This window comes from Bufo gargarizans, chromosome 5 (assembly GCF_014858855.1).
Source record: "Bufo gargarizans isolate SCDJY-AF-19 chromosome 5, ASM1485885v1, whole genome shotgun sequence".
Classification (NCBI taxonomy): domain Eukaryota; kingdom Metazoa; phylum Chordata; class Amphibia; order Anura; family Bufonidae; genus Bufo; species Bufo gargarizans.
The window spans coordinates 240,722,086-240,744,260 of record NC_058084.1 but is presented as its reverse complement, the minus strand read 5'-3'; the positions used below and the strand labels follow the sequence as shown (position 1 = coordinate 240,744,260).

Genomic DNA, 22,175 nt, shown 5'->3' with positions numbered 1-22,175 from the left:
GTCTGCTAATTCAGGCCTTCAAACACCATATTTTGAAGTTTAAATCTATAGCCCTGCTGTGCGCCCATACAGCAGGCTACAAGCACATGTGGGGTGTTGGCGTATTCAGGGGAAAATGGGTAACAAAATGTAGGGTGCATTTTGTCCCGTTACCCCTTATGAAAGTGAAAAATGTGGGTGTAAAGCAACCTTTTCTTGAAAAAATTAAAATTTTTCATTTTCACAGTAAAGTGTTTCCTAATTCTGTGAAACGCCTGATGGGTCAAAGTTCTCATTACACACCTTGAAATATTTCTTGAGGGGTGTAGTTTCCAGAATGGGGTCACTTTGTGGGGGTTTCCACTGTAGGGGTACCTCAGGGTGTCTTCATATGAGACATAGCTCCCAAAAGCCAATCCTGCAAAATCTATCCTCCAAAAGCCCTATGGCGCTCCTTCCCGTTTGAACCCTGCAATACGCTTATACGACCATTTTTTAGCACTTTTTGGGGGGGGTTGTAAACTGCAGAATCGGGTTAATAAATATTGAGGTTTTTTCTTTTAACCCTTCTTATATTACAGAAAAAATGAAAGAAAATGGAAAACCTAAAAATTTTTTACATTTCACCTCCAATTTTCTTTAATTCTTGTGGAACATCTCAAAGGTTAACAAAGTTTGTAACATCAGTTTTGAATAATTTAAGAGGTGTAGTTTCTACAATGAGGTCATTTATGGGTGGTTTCCATTACATAAGCCCCTTAAAATCACTTTATAACTAAATTGGTGCTTAAAGAAAATGGTTTTTGAAATTTTGAAAAGTTACTTCTAAAATTCTAAGCCTTCTAACATCCTATATAAATGAAATTTACAAAATAATGCCAACATAAAGTAGACATATGGAAAATTTAAGGGTACTTTCACACTAGCTTTTTTCTTTTCCAGCATAGAGTTCCGTCCTAGGGGCTCTATACCGTAAAATAACTGATCAGGCATATCCCTATGCATTCTGAATGGAGAGTAATCCTTTCAGTTTGCATCAGGATGTCTTCAGTTCAGTCGTTTTGACTGATCAGGGAATAGATAAAACCGTTGCATGCCGTATCTCCGGCGAAAAAAAAAAAGAAGACTTGCCTGAATGCCGGATCCGGCATTTTCCCCCAAAGGAATGTATTAGTGTCGGATCCGGCATTCAAAATACCGGAATGCCTGATCCGTCCTTGTGCTGACTGACCCCCTTTTTCTTTGCAGTTTGTACTGGAGGTGTTGCTGACTCCATTTAGAATTTCACCCCTGACTAGCCTCTCTTCCAAATAGGCTGATTTTAATTGGTGCAAGTTGTGTGCCCGTGGCCCTTACCTGGACACAGGCCTCTCACCCAGTTAAGCCAGTACTCTCTGCTCTGCACTGATGAGGGGCAATCACCCCAAAACAGCTGTCTGCAGATGAGGTGTTGGCTTATTTAATATCCAAGTCATGTCTCAAGGCTTATTTTAAGAGCTGAACATTAACTTATAGGATAGCTGCCTTACATCTGGTGGCATTAGAGGCAGAGCTTGTTAAGAGCTCATTTGCTTCTTCCCTCCCTTACTTTATGTGGTAATAACTTTGGAACGCTTTTACTTATCCAAGCCATTCTGAGATTGTTTTCTCGTGACACATTGTACTTCATGATAGTGGTAAAATTTCTGTCAATATTTTAATTTAATTTTTTTAAATCCCAAATTTACAAATAAAATGGAAAAATTCTCAACTTTCCGAATTTCTATTTCTCTGCTTTTAACCATATCAGCCCCGCTAGCTAAAACCCCCTTCATGACCAGAGCACTTTTTACACTTCGGCACTACATTACTTTCACCGTTTATCGCTCGGTCATGCAACTTACCACCCAAATGAATTTTACCTCCTTTTCTTCTCACTAATAGAGCTTTCATTTGGTGGTATTTTATTGCTGCTGACATTTTTACTTTTTTTGTTATTAATCGAAATGTAACGATTTTTTTGCAAAAAAATGACATTTTCACTTTCAGCTGTAAAATTTTGCAAAAAAAAAAAAAAGACATCCATATATAAATTTTTCGCTAAATTTATAGTTCTACATGTCTTTGATAAAAAAAAATGTTTGGGCAAAAAAAAAATGGTTTGGGTAAAAGTTATAGCGTTTACAAACTATGGTACAAAAATGTGAATTTCCGCATTTTGAAGCAGCTCTGACTTTCTGAGCACCTGTCATGTTTCCTGAGGTTCTACAATGCCCAGACAGTAGAAAAATCCCACAAATGACCCCATTTTGGAAAGTAGACACCCTAAGGTATTCGCTGATGGGCATAGTGAGTTCATAGAACTTTTTATCACAAGTTAGTGGAAAACGATGATGATTTTTTATTTTTATTTTTTTCTTACAAAGTCTCATATTCCACTAACTTGCGACAAAAAATAAAAAATTCTAGGAACTCGCCATGCCCCTCACGGAATACCTTGGGGTGTCTTCTTTCCAAAATGGGGTCACTTGTGGCATAGTTATACTGCTCTGGCAATTTAGGGGCCCAAATGTGTAAGAAGTACCTTGCAATCAAAATCTGTAAAAAATGGCCTGTGAAATCCGAAAGGTGCACTTTGGAATATGTGCCCCTTTGCCCACCTTGGCTGCAAAAAAGTGTCACACATCTGGTATCGCCATACTCAGGAGAAGTTGGGGAATGTGTTTTGGGGTGCCATTTTACATATAACCATGCTGGGTGAGAGAAATATCTTGGCAAAAGATAACTTTTCCCATTTTTTTTATACAAAGTTGGCATTTGACCAAGATATTTATCTCACCCAGCATGGGTATATGTAAAATGACACCCCAAAACACATTGCCCAACTTCTCCTGAGTACGGCGATACCACATGTGTGACACTTTTTTGCAGCCTAGATGCGCAAAGGGGCCCAAATTCCTTTTAGGAGGGCATTTTTAGACATTTGGATCCCAGACTTCTAATCACACTTTCGGGCCCCTAAAAAGCCAGGGCAGTATAAATACCCCACATGTGACCCCACTTTGGAAAGAAGACACCCCAAGGTATTCAATGAGGGGCCTGGCGAGTTCCTAGAAATTATTTATTTTTTGCATAAGTTAGCGGATATTGATTTTTTTTTATTTTTTCTCACAAAGTCTCACTTTCCGCTAACTTAGGACAAAAATTTCAATCTTTCATGGACTCAATATGCCCCTCACGGAATACCTTGGGGTGTCTTCTTTCCGAAATGGGGTCACATGTGGGGTATTTATACTGCCCTGGCTTTTTAGGGGCCCTAAAGCGTGAGAAGAAGTCTGGAATATAAATGTCTAAAAATGTTTACGCATTTGGATTCCGTAAGGGGTATGGTGAGTTCATGTGAGATTTTATTTTTTGACACAAGTTAGTGGAATATGAGACTTAGTAAGAAAAAACAAAAACAAACAAAAAATTTCCGCTAACTTGTGCCAAAAAAATGTCTGAATGGAGCCTTACAGGGGGGTGATCAATGACAGGGGGGTGATCAATGACAGGGGGGTGATCACCCATATAGACTCCCTGATCACCCCCCTGTCATTGATCACCCCCCTATGGCTCCATTCAGACGTCCGTATGATTTTTACGGATCCATGGATCGGATCCGCAAAACACATGCGGACGTCTGAATGGAGCCTTACAGGGGGGTGATCAATGACAGGGGGTGATCAGGGTGATCACCCCCCTGTCACTGATCAGCCCCCCTGTAAGGCTCCATTCAGACGTCCGCATGATTTTTACGGATACATGGATCGGATCCACAAAACACATGCGGACGTCTGAATGGAGCCTTACAGGGGGGTGATCAATGACAGGGGGTGATCAGGGTGATCACCCCCCCCCCCCCTGTAAGGCTCCATTCAGACGTCCGCATGATTTTTACGGATCCATGGATCGGATCCACAAAACACATGCGGACGTCTGAATGGAGCCTTACAGGGGGGTGATCAATGACAGGGGGGTGATCAGGGAGTGTATATGGGTGATCACCCGCCTGTCATTGAGCCTGTGTGCGCGCGTTCACAGGAAATCCCGGCCCTCGCGAGATGACGCATATATGCGTGACTCTGCGCAGGGCTGCCACCTCCGGACCGCACATCTGCGTTAGGCGGTCCGGAGGTGGTTAAAACAGATAGTGATACCTCATATAATAGTTATTACTTTAAATTTCCCATATGTCTAATTTATGTTTGGATCATCTCTAGAGATGAGCGACTTTCATATTTTGAAATTAGTTCACACTTCGTTACCTGGTAAAAGGTGCATTGCATTATGGATTCCGTTACCACGGACTATAATGCAATTCTATGACGGAATGCCGTTAGGAGGCATTCTGTTATTTATTCTGTCATAATAAAAGTCTATGGGCTGCAAAACTGATCTGTCCCATTTCCGCTATGCAGGGAAATCCTCTCCTGCATAATGGAAACGAGACAAATCTGTTTTGCAGCCCATAGACTTTTATTATGACGGAATGAATAACTGAATGCCTCTAAAGGCATTCCGTCATAGAATTGTGTTATGGTCCGTGGTAACAGAATCCATAACGCAATTCACCTTTTACCGCCAAATGAAGTGTGAATGAATTTCATAAGTGGAAATTTGCTCATGTCTAATCATTTTGTGAATGCCATTTTATTTTTTGGGGGACGTTGAAAGGCTTAGAAGTTTAGAAGCAAATCTTGACATTTTTTATTTTTATGAAAAACACTTTTTATTTTGGTTGCACTCTGGGACTTTAACTTCTGGGGTCTTATCCCCTCTGCAATGCATTACAATACATCCTGTATTGTAATGCATTGCCTCCTTTTATGCTGACAGCCTGCCTGTGAGACCCATCCTAAGGGGCTGGATCTCACAGGCTTCCTTAGAAGGAAAGCTCTGATGTTCTATGGAAAACATCGTGCTGCCTTCTTTGCCATCGGGTCCCTGTCAGTGCAGCGCGGGACCCGATGGAGATGCACAGGGCACCCGTACTCTCTGCAAATCAGAGTCAGCTTTGACTGCAGCATATAAGGGGTTAATATACTGGCATTAGTGTTTTCACTGATACCAAAGTATGCAGCAGGGGCTTGGCTGTCAGTGACTTCCAGGCCCATGCTGCTGATTGGGCGGGAGCAGCTCCTGCACACCCCCCCCCCCCCCAATTAGCCTGCCATACATGTAAGGCGCGGGTCCTCTACGGGTTAATGGAGGCTATTATGGCACCAAAAGGCAGAGTGGACTCCTGTAAAAGGCAGAGTGGACTCCGCATGCATGTGGAACATGCATTCCCTGTATTTTATGGTGGCCAGTATGGCACATAACAGGTAGGATTTAGTGTTCGGTTCCAGTCTTATAGGACCGGCAGACGGGCACAAACAATTTTGTACAAAATGTATTTGCCAAGAATCCCAAATTTATAAAATAAGCGTAGTATTAGCACCAGAATATTTTCCATAACTATGGCATTATTGTACTTTATTTGTGCTGTTGCATTCAGTTTTTTCTTTGTGTTTCTAGCCATGGCGACGTGCACCTGCACATTGGGATGCGCTCACTGACCCCCTTTTTCTTTGCTGGCCTGATGGAGGTCACGTTTTTGCCATGAATAGGAGCATATGGATACATTTATCATTACATTAAACGTACACTGTAAGGGCAGTGTGAATAGACACTTAGTGCTCTTATGGCATGGTTAGATGAACCATACAATGCTGTTTGAACATTTAAATTGGCACCTTCATTATCGCCTTATTTAAAGCAGGATAATGACACTATTCATTGGCAGCATAAAGAGGTGGGTGATGCCTTTGTTAATGTTACTTACGGTTTCATGTTAAATATGTCCCTGTATCCTGCTGCATTCAGATCTTTAACCTTGTGTTTCTCAGCAGTAAATTTTTCTTTAGTCCAGGTCATCTGAACTCTCTCTGGTGCTGCATTACTTGATCTGGCAATCACTGCAGAATGCGATGCAGTATTCCTGTCGTGGATAAGCTGTGCCTGAACAAAGTAAATAAAGCAGAAGAGAAGATGTAAAATAACGGAATCAATGAAGTGTCAAAAGTTTCCATTGACTTCGATATACTACTTAAAGGGAACCTGTCATGTTAAACATGGTGTTTGAGCTGTAGGCAGCATGTTATAGAGATGGATGCGCTGAGAAGACTGATATATAGTTTTGTGGGAAAAGATTCATTTAAATTCTGGGCTTTGAAGTCAAGGAGATGGTCCTATGAGTGACTGACCGCTATCTCTGTATCTCAGGGAAGGTTGTCAGTCACTGATAGGACTACCTTCTTGACTTCAAAGCTCAAAATGAGCAGGAATTTAGGTGATTCTTTTTCCACAAAACTATATATCAATCTGCACAGCTCCCCCTGCTCTATACCATGCTGCCTGCATATTATAATGCATTTTCAAGGTGACAGATTCCCTTTAATATTTTGACAATTTTAGCTGCTTTACTACAAGAACGCACTTTCAAACCTGCAACTGTAATACAGTAGATTTTTTTTAGTCTAGTAAAATAAAAATAAATGTTATACTACTGTAAAAAATAAAGCACCTTACATTTTACATGTAACTTTAGTTCAGACCTTATAATAAGGACCCCAGCAGGACTTGGTGAGCATGTTCATATTTTACTCAAGATGGTTGTTAGCACCAATGAAACCTGGGCAGATGCCAGGGTCAGGTTGGCCCAACATGAATAATGGCATTATATGGTTAACCTCAGGGTAGAGTAGACAACGGGTCAATTCTGACCCAAGGGCCTATATATTCCTGGAGCCAGCTATGATTTCAATACTATATATGTATATATACACAAGATCAAATGACACAGATTAAAGAAAATATTCAGGCAAAACTTATAATCTGTGTTCAAAACATAGAATGAGGTGCCTGGACAGTGAATAAGCAGGCCTTCCTCATAGCTGGATTTCCACAAATGAAGTCAACAGGAAGATCATTTTATTACATTTTCAGAGGTTACATGGTTTTTGTTAGTTAACATCCAGATTTTTCTATTGTTAAACTATTGCAAATACAAAATTCATACATATTTAAAGTATAACTGTCGTGTGTATATATATATATATATATATTTATTTATTTTTTGGAGTATTGGATTGTGGTGATTAATATCACCTTGGTGGCCCTATTTCAACTTTTCACTGTGTATTCAATTACCCCTTAATTCCACAGTTTTGTTCCCTGTACTGCCTACTTTTACCTGTGCTTAAAATAGGGTTGCTGGCCATGGTCCATCTATTTGTTGAAGGACGGAGGACGCAGAACCACGCAGTGTGCAAGGTCACATTGCTGACAGCCAGGGACTGTAAGTGAATGATTAAAGCCAGGTCCTCCCCAGCAGCTGATAACCGTGCCTGGGCTGTGTGCACTTCTCCCTGTCCCTGCGCTTGGCAGACGCTCCCTCACTCAGCAGAGCTGGACAATGCAGAGTTGAAGCAGCGCAGACCAGGGAAGGGAGATCTGCCGTCTGCTCAGTGTATAAATGAAAGCAACATGTGGTAAGAGGGCCCCTTTGTGCTGCAGGAGATTAACCCTTAAGGGGGGAAGGCTGTGGTTACTGACACTTTTAGGGGGCTATTGTTACTGGCTAGTGAGGGCAGGCGGGATTAGCCTCAGGGTGAGGGCAGTGGCGGCCATCTTAACTGAATAGTGAAATTGCAGTTTTATGCAGACTGGTTGCTAAGGGATGAATCTTATTAAATATGGGGTAAGTCAGTCTAATAGTAACTGATTCTAGAATATCATGTTATTAGTAACTACATACTGTATATGAAAATTGAAATTAGGGTCTAAGTGTGACAGTTATCCTTTAAGTTAAGAGGTTGCCTAATTAAGACAGTCTACAGCTGTATGCCCTATTAACGCATATGTAAATCAAAGAGCTGCATCCCCTGCTGGGGGTCCCACCTCTATGATACATATCAGAGAAGTGCTCTGTACAATCCAGCCACTCCCCATACACCTACCAAGGAGTTACATGGATTACCATTCATTTTTATGCCCACCATATAATATGAGTGGGAAATTGCTGCTTTCCCTGGCGATACCCACAGGACCCTTGGCACTCAGCTGATCATCACACCCGTTTCTTCATTAAAAGGGGCTGTCTGCTGAAAGAACCCCTTTAAATTACATGGGCATATTAAACGATAATTGTTGTGCTATATAAAAAGGTTCTTGCGTTTTATATGAAAAGGTGTTAAAAGCATTTTATGTGTTTACATTTTTTTTTACTTTCTCCTCTCTTCTTGGGCATCCTCTTCTCCTATGTCGCTAGAACGCTTCCTGCAGTGTGGGGCCACAGTTTCCAATTAATTAGCATTTGTCTTTCCACATCCTTATTAGCTTGAATTTCTGATCTAATCCTTACATACACCAATTGCTTTTTTGGAACACTTTATGGAGTTTACTAGAAGGCAGATTATTTAATCAATCCAGTGCAGCAACTTGGAAAAATGACGGAGTAGATGTAACACAGTAATTTCCAGAAATGTTATCTCTAGTAACTAATAATTCAAAGGGGTCGTCAGGCCACATCATTTTAATCTAATTTAATTTGCAACACATACTACAGTACTTCTTACATGGCCCGACAACCCCTGGAAAATAATAATAGCACAACACAAAATGTACAGCACAATGGGAACATGGCATTAGGACACTGGGAAAGTGGGAAAACATTTGTCAAATGGTAAGTTTAAAGAGCCAGAGTATGATCAGATGCAAACAGACCATTAAACTAGAATTAGTGAAACTGGTTTACAAGGATTTAGGGCTAAAATATACTGTCCTACATGAGAAGAATTATACACACATAAATGTGCATTGCTTACCAAGTTCTACATACATTATATATTTGACTAATCCTCTTGTGCAAAATTAACCATTACTATTAAATTAACCCTAATTATGGTTAATATTTTAAATACAAATCACATATCCATACATGGACACATGTAAAAACAAGCACTTAAAAGCTATGGACACCTTCGGATCATATTCTTTTATTTAACTGCATACATTTTGAGCTAAAAGCCATTTATGTTAAGGCGACACCACGGCATGCAGCAAAGTGCTGCAGTGACCGATGGCTTCATGGTTTTGCTGTAAAGTAGGGGTGGGCATGGCTTGGTGCATGTAGACAGCCACACCATTTGGCAGTACCATCAGAAGTTTTCATTTGAAAAAATTTGCTAGTGATATTACAGACAAGGGAGAGGGGGTGTGTTACTGGATCTCTCTTAGACTGGAGGAAGTAGTCAAATTTTGGGAGATATGAGAGCAAGCTGAGGTGGTCTGGTCTTTCCTCCTGGATTTGCTTCAATATGGGAACTTGGAATATTTGTAACTATACCTTCATGTAAGACCTCCAATAAACTGCTCACCAGCGACAACTGCTATTGCTCAGTGCCTATCTTAAGCGGTCACGAGCCAATTTTGTGACAGCAATTATAATACATTTATTATTCTTGATATACATGATTTAGCTTTCTTTAAAACATTAACCAGCCTAAACATGTCACTGCAACAGCTCAAATGGAACAAGGAAAATGAACATTAACCAGAAAAATGTTTCACTCTCTCAAACCAAATAGAGGAAAAGAAAAATACTTAGGAAAAAATAAAGTACAATTTATTAAAGGGAAAACTCTGGCACTTTAATTGTTTCACCAAGGAAAAACTGCACAATGGGATGACAATGCCTGTACTACCTCATTAAGTGGTTTGTCATTAGGTAGCAGAGAGTAAGAGTCCTGCGCCACTGGTCGTGGAATAGAGTAGATTTTTCTTCTAATTGAACCACGTGACTCATCTGTAATGCTCTGGATCTGGGACATAAAGATTGTCCAGTGCACATTACATAAGATGATTAGAAGGTTTCTAAAAAGACAATGTAATTGCTACAGAAAAGGATCCTTGAGAAAGTACAGTTACAACAATCGGCAACATATGCAATATCAACACATTGTTTAAGAATGAAAGGAAATCACAGGCTAATATTTTAGACGAACAGTAAAAAAATAAAAATCACACTATATTGAACTTCAGTAGGTTGTTATATTAGTGCATTCTGCAGGCAAGTGCCAGTCCCTTAGGCTAAAAAAGCAAATGTACAGTACATTAACTTGAGGAACTGCAAAGCTTCTGTGACATCTGTTGCACGTCATCATATCTACTGATTGTATATGTAGTTGCATAACAGATAGTTGCAGACAAAGTCACACAAATGTTTTGGTCACGTGACTTTTATTAGAAAATGAACCTTGTAAACTGGACTTTAAAGGAGATTTCTGGGAGTACAATATAGATTACCTATCCTCTGGATAGATTATCAATATCTGATTGGTTGGAGTCCAACACAGCATTGCTGTCGATCAGCTGAAGACGTGTGTTGTGCCCTCACCTCACCGCCTACCAAGCACAGTGCCACAGATTGTATAGTGGCTGTGCTTGATAGCGCAGCCAGGCCCATTCACTTGAACTTGAGAGGGATTGAGCTTCACATAGGCCATGTGACCGATGATCCTGAAGATAAGACATCAATATTGTACTCCTGGAAAACACCTTTAAGAAAGGAAAAATGCATACTAAAAATACCATTTCATTAAGCTAAGAAATAGCTAATTGACTGAATATGTTTCAGAGCTTCTGTTTATAACTCATTTACATATTATGAGACGTCCTAGTAACAGCAATGTACTCTTACCAACCATTTGTAGGATGTTTTCCAGTTTACCTATATGTGTCTGAATGATCACAAAATGATGACATCAAAAAAGTATTTTTTTAATATTTTCACTACATTCATTATACTGCTTAGTTCTGCAGTGCAGTTGTTTGCATGATGCCAGGGCTTGCTGTGGGAATCAAGAATGTTCCCATGATTCATCTCTCCTCTCACACACACTGCCTCTGTTTACAGAGGCATGCATGCCCCTGTCATCAGTGTGAGTTAGTGTTGTAATTGCTCCCTTTCTTCATAGAGAACACAGGTTCTCCTAGTAAGATACCCTTGTGCTACTGACATAGCAGAATCTGCTGTCAAGCACCCAGAATGTAAAGCAGTCCCCCTTGTGAGGAAAGTGGGGAGAGTGAAGAGCTAGGACAGAGCAGCGAGAGCAGGCAGAAAAAAAGGATAGGATGTGTGATATCTAGTACTCCAGGGAAGGGTAAAGTGGAGATAATCATATGCATGTGATGTCACACAAGCATTGTCATGTGCCTGCATGTGAGACTGATATACAGAGGGATTCTGGATACAGGCAAGTCATTGGTAAGTAACATATAATGTATTAAACCATGCATACACAAGTTTTAAAGACAAGTTTTAAAAGCTCTTGCACTACCCCTCAAACACATTGAAGACAGGCCCAGATTTACGAATCGTAAAGATGTCATAAGCTTAGACATGCTATCTAGACCTGCACCAGATTTATCACAGGGGCACGGGCTGGATGATAAATCTGGTGCATGGACAGACAGTTTTCTCTCACCCTATACCAACTACTGGTTGTCTTACTTTGAAACATATATTTATGCCAGAATTGTTCCAACATCCTTTTCCACAAATCTTTGCCCATTCTGCTAAGCCCTGCTCCCTTTTCGAGTATGCCGGAAAAAAGTGTAGACACCTTAAATGTGCCAAATTATGCCATTTTGGGTCACTGTTTTAGACTTTTTTTTTTTATGTCAAATCTGGTTTATCAATAATTATCAGAAAATCCAGACAGTATTAGAGCTGTATTAAAAAAAAAAAGGAAAGTGGAATTCCAGTTGATGTGGGGGGTGGTGCCTACCTGCTATTTACTTTCTTCAGTGTTGGTAATTTTTAGCTCTGCTCCTTCATGGCACAGATATGGGTGACTGCAGTGGTAGTGTAAGCTGTAAATGAAGCTTGAGGTAGTCTGAAGCACACTTTCTAGTGGCTCCAGCTGGCATTCTGTCCCACCCTATGCCTTTACATTGCAGCTGTGTGTGCTCAGACTGGCTGCATTTGGAGTTCCACTTTAATGAGGAAACAATGAACAAATACAATTTGAAAAGAAGATTGCATAATGGAAACTAGAAGGCTGCATAGGAAGAAACAAAGTTTATGAAGTTTAGAAGAAAAGATAGACAGGAGTACTCAGAACAAGCTTTGTCCAAAATGACCATCTTACAAAATTGCAGCCCAAAAGAACCAATTTGAACCAGGAAGCATGTAGTTCATACAGCGTCTCATAAAATTAATCAGAATTCTGGTAGTTAATAAAGGTCCTACTTCATATGTGAAGGAATACAACTAGATTAAACAGACATTATGATGCATTAGCATGGTCCAGATCCACTTAATAGGAAAAGGTGGTGATGCGGTGGTGATGGGATCGAGGGGAGACATGGCCCTTGTTCCTCTTGGAACTACTCATGGGTTGAGAAGAACTGGAACAAGTGTGATGCGAAACGTGTGTCGGGGTGTCTGATCACTGGTCGGTAATATGTTTACTTATGTATCTCTGCTGCTTGTAGGTTTAGACTTTAATCAAATGTGACCCTACCGCTTGACTGAGTGTGATTTTAGAGGTAATATGTGTTGCACTATGCACTTTATTATGTAATGTTACCATATGATAGAGCGGCTTAGAGATTTGGGATAGACTTATTATGTGGTCTTACTGAGCCCACAGGGATGTTATTTGTCACTACTGACAGTGAATTTTATGTATTTGTGTATGTTTGTCATTGCCATCTACAGTCTTTTATATATTTATGTGAATAAATAAAGGTTGCGCATTTTTCTGACATTTATGCAGCACTGCATTGTTGTTTTCGTATTGGTGTTTCAACAGTTGTGGTTGGAGACGCGGTGTACACCGGATAGGAGCCCTATTGTGTATTGGGGTTTTAAGAACTGGAACAAGCATAAGGCCACGATCTGTCTCCAAAGTGATGGCATATTGCTAGGATGTGACACCACTTTCTGTCCTCTCTGACCCCTACTGTTCCAGTTTCAAGTTTAGTGCTAGTTTAGTGTTGTGTCCACCTCCAATTTTCTCTCTACAGCAGAGCTCCCAGGAACCCAGCTGGGCATGGAACTGCAACACGTCCCCATTCACTTGAATAGGACTGTAGTACAGCTCCCTGCACAGCAGTAAAAAGAAAAAGACTCTGAAGGAGATGCAGTGGGGGTCCCCGAGGTCAGATCCCCATGATCATAAAGTTATCCTGAGATATGTCTATCACTTTTTAAGATGGGAATACCCTATGACTGCATAAATGGCAACATTACCATTTTATTCTATGAGGCAAGGGATCTCTGAAATTCTGTTACTGGATGAAGTGCCTGGTGAGGTTGTTTTGTTGGGCATTGATCCATTATATCTGCGGAACTAAATGTACTGGTTTATAATTGATATCCATATTGATGAGTTTCTTCCCCCCAGCACTCTCCATGATGACATGTATACAAGATATTTGATTGGATATTAATTACGAACTGGATATGATTTAACTGGTATTAACCAGAGATGTATTTAACCCCCTATAGTCTGATAAATTATGATTGCTAATAAAATTTTTGGGGTGTCCTTTAGTTGTTGTTTTTCTCCAAACGTGTGTGTATGTCAACAGAAAGATGGAGATCATCAGCTGCCAGGCTCCAGGAAAAAAAACCAGGCTTAAATAAACATGGAAAAATGAAATCACCAAACAAATTGAAATCCATTACAAACTAACCACAGATTTAAACAAATAAGATTACCTCTCTCTCTCTTTCATTCTTAGACAGCTGCATTTGCTTAAGCATTTGTGATCTCTGTTCCATCATCAGCGTCTTCTCATATGTAAATGCAGAAATGTCATTTTCAAACTGAAAAGTAGATATATAAGAAATGCAAGTCAATACGGTAATATTCTATAACGCATAAGGCAAAGGTCACAAAATATACTCCCATCTGAAACTATGTACAGTACTTCTACTACTCCTCAGATTAAAGGGGTTCTCCGGGAATAAAGAAAATGAAAATACGTAAATATAACTTTATTATAAATATATTCCCAAATACCTTTCATTATTTATAATAGCTTAATTGTCTGAGGAGCAATCATCAGGGGAAACAAAATGGCCGCTGTCCTATTAGTTCACACAAAACCTGTCCTGATCACACATGTGGACAAGTTTTTACTGAGGTAAAGAGCTGCCTCATCCTCCTCTCCTACTTGTCAGGGATTATGATCCTGAATCAGATGATCCAGTTTATCATGATATTTTGCTGAATCTTTGTGGAAACGGAGTTCATGAGGAGACATCAAGTACAGAGAGAATGGACAGGACAGACTGTGGTAATGGTCCTCTTTAAAGGGAGTGTGCCATATACATTCTTGATTTATGCCTTCCCTTCCCCCACGGTGCCACCACAACGCTCCACTGTAATTCATTGTCAGGACTCACAATCAGAATGCCCTCTAAATTATGTACACAAGCTCAGCAGTCCTAAAATTGTATTACAGTAGAGGCATAGTAGGGTGTCAAGTGTCAGTGTCGCCAGTACTGCAGATTTTAGTGACTAATGTACATGAGAGATTACCATCAATAGTTAAAATGAAAGAATCACCTATTATTTTTTTTACTAAAAAAAAAAAAAAAACATACTAACATTTTTCTAATCTGTGTTCATTTATGGATTAGATTCTATATTATGAGGCTCAGAGGCCACAGAAAATGGCAAGATTTCTGTATTTCTTTAAAGGGATTCTGTCACCAGGTTTGGGGCTATAGAGCTGCGGACATGCACGGCTAGATCGCCACTAGCATGTCCGCAATATATGTGTCCTATAGGGCTTTGTGGTTTTAATTTCTCTTAAAAAGGATTTTATAGATATGTAAATGAGTGTTGATTGTGTCCAAGGGGCTGTACGAATCTTACTTGTGCCCAGCCACGCCCGCCTGTGAAGGAGCCCAGCACAGTCTATGTCTCCTCCTTTTTTCAACGATAGATAGCCGTAATCTCGCGATGCGAGAGCTCGCGCATGCGCAGTGCCGGTAAAGTGTTCCTTCCCTATGCTGGCATCAGCCTCAGGGAAAGAACTGCGCATGCGCGAGCTTGCGCATCGCGAGATTACGGCTATCGATCGTTGATGAAAGGAGGAGACATAGGTGGTGCTGGGCTCCTTTACAGGCGGGCATGGCTGGGCACAAGTAAGATTCGTACAGCTCCTTGGACACATTCAACACTCATTTATATATCTATAACATCCTTTTTAAAGAAATTAAAACCACACAGCTGTTAAAGATGTGTGAATTTTATTCTATATTTTGTATATCTAGGATTGTAATGAGTTAACTTTTTCTACTTCCAAGTGCCCACCCACCCCCCTCTTTGTTTCAAGACTGGAGAGGAGAGAGAGGGGGGCAAAGAGCTGTGCTGTGGGAAGTGTCTGATTTCTCATCTTTCTACAGGTGTCATCTTTCTACAGAGTGTGGTGGAATGCAGTGAAAAGTTAAAGGAGGATCCCGGAGACAGAAAAGTCCTCTATCAGCTCTTCTTTATTAGTTCATAGACAGTACAGACAAAACCGTCAGGTACACGGCAAGTTGACGCGTTTCGGGTGAGTACCCTTAGTCATAACAATTAACTGAGCGTGACCCCTCAATATAAAGGGGTTGGAACCTACCATCCTCCAATAGGAACGGACTGGTTTCAAGCAACAAGTTGCTACACACTCAGACACACCTTTTTTCGTTTTTTTCCCCCTAATCAATTGGTAATTGGTACCACACTGTGCGGACTTTCCCCTGACATGTTAACCCTGGGTTGCCCCGTGTGTCCATTCCGCAGGAAAAACCGCACAGTGTGAACACCCAATTCATTCTTCAATTTCACACATATAAAAACAAAATTAATCACAAATACACTGGTCTTCTGCATTTCGGCACATAACAGCTATTATATCTTGCACCAGCAATCTTGGTTGGACTGAATCCAATCTATTTGATATAGATGGCAAAGTAAACAAAAATAAAGAATGGTACATAATAATAAATAATCAATAGGTAATCACTCCAGCTTCCTAAAAGCAGGCTGAGAATCCAACCACTTGCAAGTGATACAAACCTAGTACAAATGTGCATTAGATGAAAGGGGCCGATTTATCAGTACAGTTTTGAATACATGCTGTAGATAATTCTCAAGTACAAACGGAGTATAATGAAATAGAGTAAATTTTGTTGAAAACCAGAAAAAATCCAGAGAAAAGGGGAAAGAATAAATATCCACACGAGCGTGAAAACCGCCCCGTCTGGCCAGCGTTATAATGAGTGAATGAACAGAGATGCGCGCAAATCTAGAGTGCATGATCAATACATGTAATGCATCATTGTTAGAATCCACGTAAAATGTCCCGTCGCATATAATATAATACGCTACTCCTCTAAAACATGTCAGCCTAGATGTCATTTAATAGACACAAGATTTTGTTAAAAAATGTATTTAACAGTGGACAATCAACCGTAATGACAACTTGCTACCAGGCATACCCCAAGTTTTTACTGATAAATATATATAAGTTCCTTCTTAAGATTAAGACCCACTGGAACTCTGGTTCCCAACCTAAAGATCTAGTAGGCCTCACGAAGAAGGATTTTCTTTCTGTGGTCACCGCCCCTTTTCGGAGCTAATACACGCTCTATAGCATATGCCTGGAAAAATGATGTCTGGCGAGAGTGTTCTTGAATAAAATGTCTTGCTATGTTTGAGATGTTTAAAATATTCGGGTTATTAATGTAATTGAGATGTTCTAATACTCGACTTTTAAACCTGCGAGCTGTGCTTCCTACATACATCAAGTCACACCGGGTGCATCGGATGACATAAATAACACCCTCCGTGTTGCAATTGATGTACGTACGTATTGGATAACTGTATGAATGATCTGCATTATCAAATGATTTCCTGGGGAGCACATACTCGCAAGTCTTGCAGCGACTACTACCACATCTCGTGAATCCTTTGTAAATAAGCCAACTTGACTTGACATTGATTCCACTGCCGCTGGCAGTGTAGAGAGACGGGGACAGCGAACAGGACAGGGTAGGAGCCCTTCTGGAAACAATTCTGCAACCTGATTTAAGTGCTTGATATAATATTTCGTCATCAAATAGAATAGGTAAACATTTTTTTATAGCAGAACTAATTTTATTAAATTCGGTACTGTATGTCAAAGAAAGGGTAGGAATGCTGTCCTGACAACCGTCCACTCGTGTCTCCACACTGCCAGCGGGAGTATTGGCCGTCCTTTGTTTCGGTTTCCCAAATAGCATATCTTTTCTCTCTTTTTGCAATGCTATCTCTCTTCCTCTATTAATCATCCAACATGGATAGTCTCTGTCCTTCAATCTTTTTTCCACTTTATCCAGTTCCCCCTCTAATCCGTCCATTCCACTGCAATTTCTAACAGCACGGGTAAATTCACCCACAGGGATTGCTCTGACAGTATGCATGGGATGATGACTCTTGGCGTTCAGTATAGAATTTCCTGACACCTCCTTCCTATACGTGACAGTCTGCACCACCTCACCAGGGACCCCGCGGAGTGTCAGATCAAGGAAATTAATCCGAGACTCATGTGTAATACACATGAACCTCAAATTATAATCATTATGGTTCAGATATGCCTGGAGGTCCGGTACGGCAGACACACCGGCGGCCCACACCATAAGTATGTCATCGATGTATCTGCCGTACCAGACCAAACCAGACATAAATGGATTATCCAAATTGTAAATATATTTTTCCTCCCAATATGACATCGTCAAGTTTGCTAGGGATGGGGAGAATCTCGCTCCCATTGACACTCCGCGGGTCTGAAGATAGTGCACGCCGTCAAATACGAAGTAATTATGAGTTAAAAGATATGTTGTAATCTCACATACAAAATCGATATAACCGGAACTCAGTCCGGTATATCGATGAAGATGGTATTCCATTGCCATCAGAGCAACCCCATGTGGGATGGACGGATAGAGGGAAACTACATCCGCTGAAATCCAGATGTAATTCTGTTCCCATTTAAAATCATACATAGCACGCAAGACATCACCCGTATCTTTAAGGAACCCTGGTATACGTCTGACTAGGGGCTGGAGAAGATGATCCAGCCAGCTACCAAGACGTTCTGTCAATGACCCTATGCCAGAGACTATAGGACGAAGGGGGGGGGGATGGACGCCTTTGTGGACTTTGGGTAAGGCATGAATAATTGGGGTGACCGGTGCATCCACGCACAAATATCTATGTTCTCCGTCACTGAAAATACCCATATCTTTTCCTTTGGATATCAATGACAGATAACTGTCCATATATTCCAGTAACGGATCCCTAGTTAATTTGTTGTACGTGGATGTATCCGCCAACATATCTCGTAATTGCCCACCATAAATCTCTTTGTCCATTACGACCACCGCTCCCCCCTTGTCCGCAATTTTGATGACTATGGAATCACAATTTTGTAATTCCTGAAGTGCTTGAACCTGGGAAGCATTAAAATTCTTGGATTTATTCCGTGTCTTGCCATCAGCTTCTATACCCCTAAGTTCTTTTTCCAAAACATCCTGGAAGATGTCCATACTACCCGTGCGGGAAATAACAGGGTAAAATTTAGTATTTTTCGTATGGAATCTTCCAGGTGGCTTGGGAAGCTCTCTGATTCCTTGTTCCTCCTGGAGACCCACCAAACAACAGAGAGACACCTGTTCTTTAAATAGTAGATCTTTAAAAGAGTTGTCTTCATAATATGGTGTCTCATTGTCTGGGGTCTCCACAGAGGGAGGAATATCATGGAAATGTCGTCTAACTGTAATGTTGCGTACAAATTTGTTAATATCGAGTAGAGTAGAAAACATATCAAAATGATTAGTGGGTGCAAAATTTAAACCTAAAGAAAGCACGCATCTCTGTTCATCACTCAGAACAACACTGGACAGGTTAATGACACTCAACTGATCTACCCCTACTTCTGTTTCGTTTGCAGTCGAGTTGCTCTTGGATGTCGCTGACTGGTGTCTCCGTCCGCCCCTTGTTCTACGTTTTTTGAGGCAGTAATAACGTCTCTTTTATTTTTCTCTATTTTAGATTTTTTATAATAAGATGTAAAACTGCCTATTTCATCTTGTGAGGAAGGTTGGGCGGAGACCTCAGTCCGGGAATCCAGCTCGGCTGTGGCATATGAAAAATCAGACCCCTCGGTGTCTGAGGAAAAGCTAACTCTAGATACACGTTTAGATATTTGCTTTTTATTTCGATTTTTCAAGATAGATTTTGGTGTAGAATAAGCATTATCCCGCCTCCCCCACTCATAAACTTGATCATGATTATAGTCGTACACATCGCGTAGATATTTTGAATGCTTATATTGCATAATAGTGTCCTCCAGTTTTGAGATGGTTGAGGTCATATCTTCTTCCATTTTTATGTAGTCTGGGTTACTACTGAATTTTTCTAGTGTCTCTTTTGTAGCTTGAATTTCCTGTTGCAGTGAGTTCAATTTCACATTTTCAAATTCTATAATCAATTTCATAAGCTCCATGGAGCACTCTGTCAGTGCATTATTCCATCTACATACAAAGTCATCTGAAAACACAGTTGTAGGAACCTTCTTAATTCTCAGACCACGAGGGATCATGCTTTTTTCTTTATATTTGGTCAAAGTAATACAGTCCCACCATACGCGGGTTTCTTGGTTCAACAGGCGCTCTAAGGTATTCATTACACTTTTAATATCTGTGTCACCAGAGCCTCCTAAATCTTCACCAGAGAAAACTGAGTCCGCTTTAGATTGCCGGTCCGGTCGAATGCAGAAAGCCATGGTAAAAGGTATGTCCGTGTCTGACCGGTAAAAGTCTGTAATCACTGATATAACTTTATAGAGCCAGAGGTGAATATCATTTTTTCGGGACACCAGAGGTGGAGCACGGAAAAGCACTTTGTAAGTATGAAAGAAAAATTATTCCAGCTCACCTTCCTGGTTGTGTGTATGGTCCCGGCTCCTGGGGCCCTGGGGAGTGTTCCCGTAGCAGGCAGTGAAAAGTTAAAGGAGGATCCCGGAGACAGAAAAGTCCTCTATCAGCTCTTCTTTATTAGTTCATAGACAGTACAGACAAAACCGTCAGGTACACGGCAAGTTGACGCGTTTCGGGTGAGTACCCTTAGTCATAACAATTAACTGAGCGTGACCCCTCAATATAAAGGGGTTGGAACCTACCATCCTCCAATAGGAACGGACTGGTTTCAAGCAACAAGTTGCTAATGGTAATGGTGGAATGCGTAAGCAATCATATGGCTTGATGATATGTATATATTATTCACTGCCTATAGAGAAGCACCTCTTTGAAGTGTCACATATGATGTAGGCAGTATTCTTGTTAGAATAACCCTTGGGGGAGGGGGGGGGGGTACATTGATCTGGAACACCAGAGTGTATCTAAAATGCCCTAATTTAGGGTGGTTTTAACACAACCCTATAGGACACATATATTGTGGACATACTAGCGGCGATCTAGCCGTGCATGTCCGCAGCACTATAGCCCCAAACCCAGTGACAGAATCCCTTTAAATATAGATCACATGTAAACTATAAACCACATCTACATTGCTGCCCATAATTATTCATACCCCTGGCACATTTTGACTTAAAGTTACTTTTATTCAACCAGCAAGTTTTTTTTTTTACTGGAAATGACATAGGCGTCTCCCAAAAGATAATAAGACGATGTACAAGAGGCATGATTGTGGAAAAAAAATAAAAAATTCTCAGCTTTTATTTGCATTTGAGCAAAAAGTGTCCAGTCCAAAATTATTCATACCCTTCTAAATAATCAATAGAAAAGCCTTTATTGGCTATTACAGCAATCAAACGCTTGCTAATTGTGGACCAGCTTTTTGCATGTCTCCACAGGTATTTTTGCCCATTCATCTTTAGCAATGAGCTCCAAATCTTTCAGGTTGGAGGGTCTTCCTGCCATCACCCTGATCTTTAGCTCCCTCCACAGATTCTCAATTGGATTCAAGTCTGGACTCTGGATGGGCCACTCCAAAATGTTAATGTTGTTGTTTGCTAACCATTTCTTCACCACTTTTGCTGTGTGTTTTGGGTCATTGTCATGCTGAAATGTCCACTGGTGCCCAAGGCCAAGTTTCTCTGCAGACTGCCTGATGTTGTTGTTGAAAATCCTCATGTATTGCTCTTTTTCATGATGCCGTTTACTGTGATTAGGTTCCCTGGTCCATTGGCTGACCCCCCCCCCCCCCCCCCCCAAAGCATTAGGTTCCCTCCACCATGTTTGACAGTGGGGATGGTGTTCTTTTGGTTGAAGGCGTCTCCTTTTCTACACCAAATGAAGGAAACATCATTGTGACCAAATACATTTTTGTTTCATCTGACCATAACACAGAAGACCAGAAGTCTTCTTCTTTGTCCAGATGAGCTTTTTCAAAGGCCAAGCGAGCTTTTGTGTGCCTTATCTGGAGACGTGGCGTCCTCCTTGGTCTGCATTGTGCAGTGTCTGTTGGATTGTCTGCCTTGAGACATTACCACCAGCAGAGCCCAGATTCACCAGGATGGCCTTGGTGGTGATCCTTGGATTATTTTTCACCTCTCTAACTATCCTCCTGGCCAGCACAGGTGTCACTTTTGGCTTCCGACCACATCCTCTGAGATTTTCCACAGTGCGGAACATCTTACACGTATTTTTTGCTCAAATGTAAATAAAAGCTGAGAAATGTTTTATTTCCACAATAATGCCTCTTGTACATCGTCTTATTATTTTTTGGGAGACACCTATGTCATTTCTTGTCAAAAAATTACTTGCTGGTGGAATAAAAGTAACTTTAAAGGGGTATTCTCAACACGCTGTTCCATACTTACCTGCTCCCGGCGCGCTGTCCACTTCCTGGTTTCAGCAGGGGGCGGGCTCCATCTTGACTGAAGTCTTCTCCCGGCCGGGCCACGCGCTGGACTGAACGCGCACGCCGCGCATGCGCCCTGGTGACTTCTTCCTGGCAAGTATACTATACTGGCCAGGAAGAAATCACCATAGCGCATGCACTGCCTCGGCGTGCGCTTTTGGGACTTCGCGAGGCCAGACGGGAGAAAGGAAGAAGTCGTATGCG

General features: G+C 40.9%; 1 protein-coding gene across 4 annotated transcripts in view; it reads right to left on the bottom strand.

Annotated features, from left to right (window-relative positions):
- The window catches only part of SLC12A7 (solute carrier family 12 member 7), a 377,772-nt gene that overhangs the window by 27,639 nt on the left and 327,958 nt on the right, over positions 1–22,175 (bottom strand). For all 4 annotated transcript variants that reach the window (XM_044293095.1, XM_044293096.1, XM_044293098.1 and 1 more), the window contains exons 21-22: positions 13,772–13,879; positions 5,825–6,000 (exon numbers count right to left, since the gene is read on the bottom strand). In XM_044293095.1, the coding sequence (XP_044149030.1) occupies positions 5,825–6,000; positions 13,772–13,879 (284 nt within the window). The remainder of the gene's footprint in view (positions 1–5,824; positions 6,001–13,771; positions 13,880–22,175) is intronic.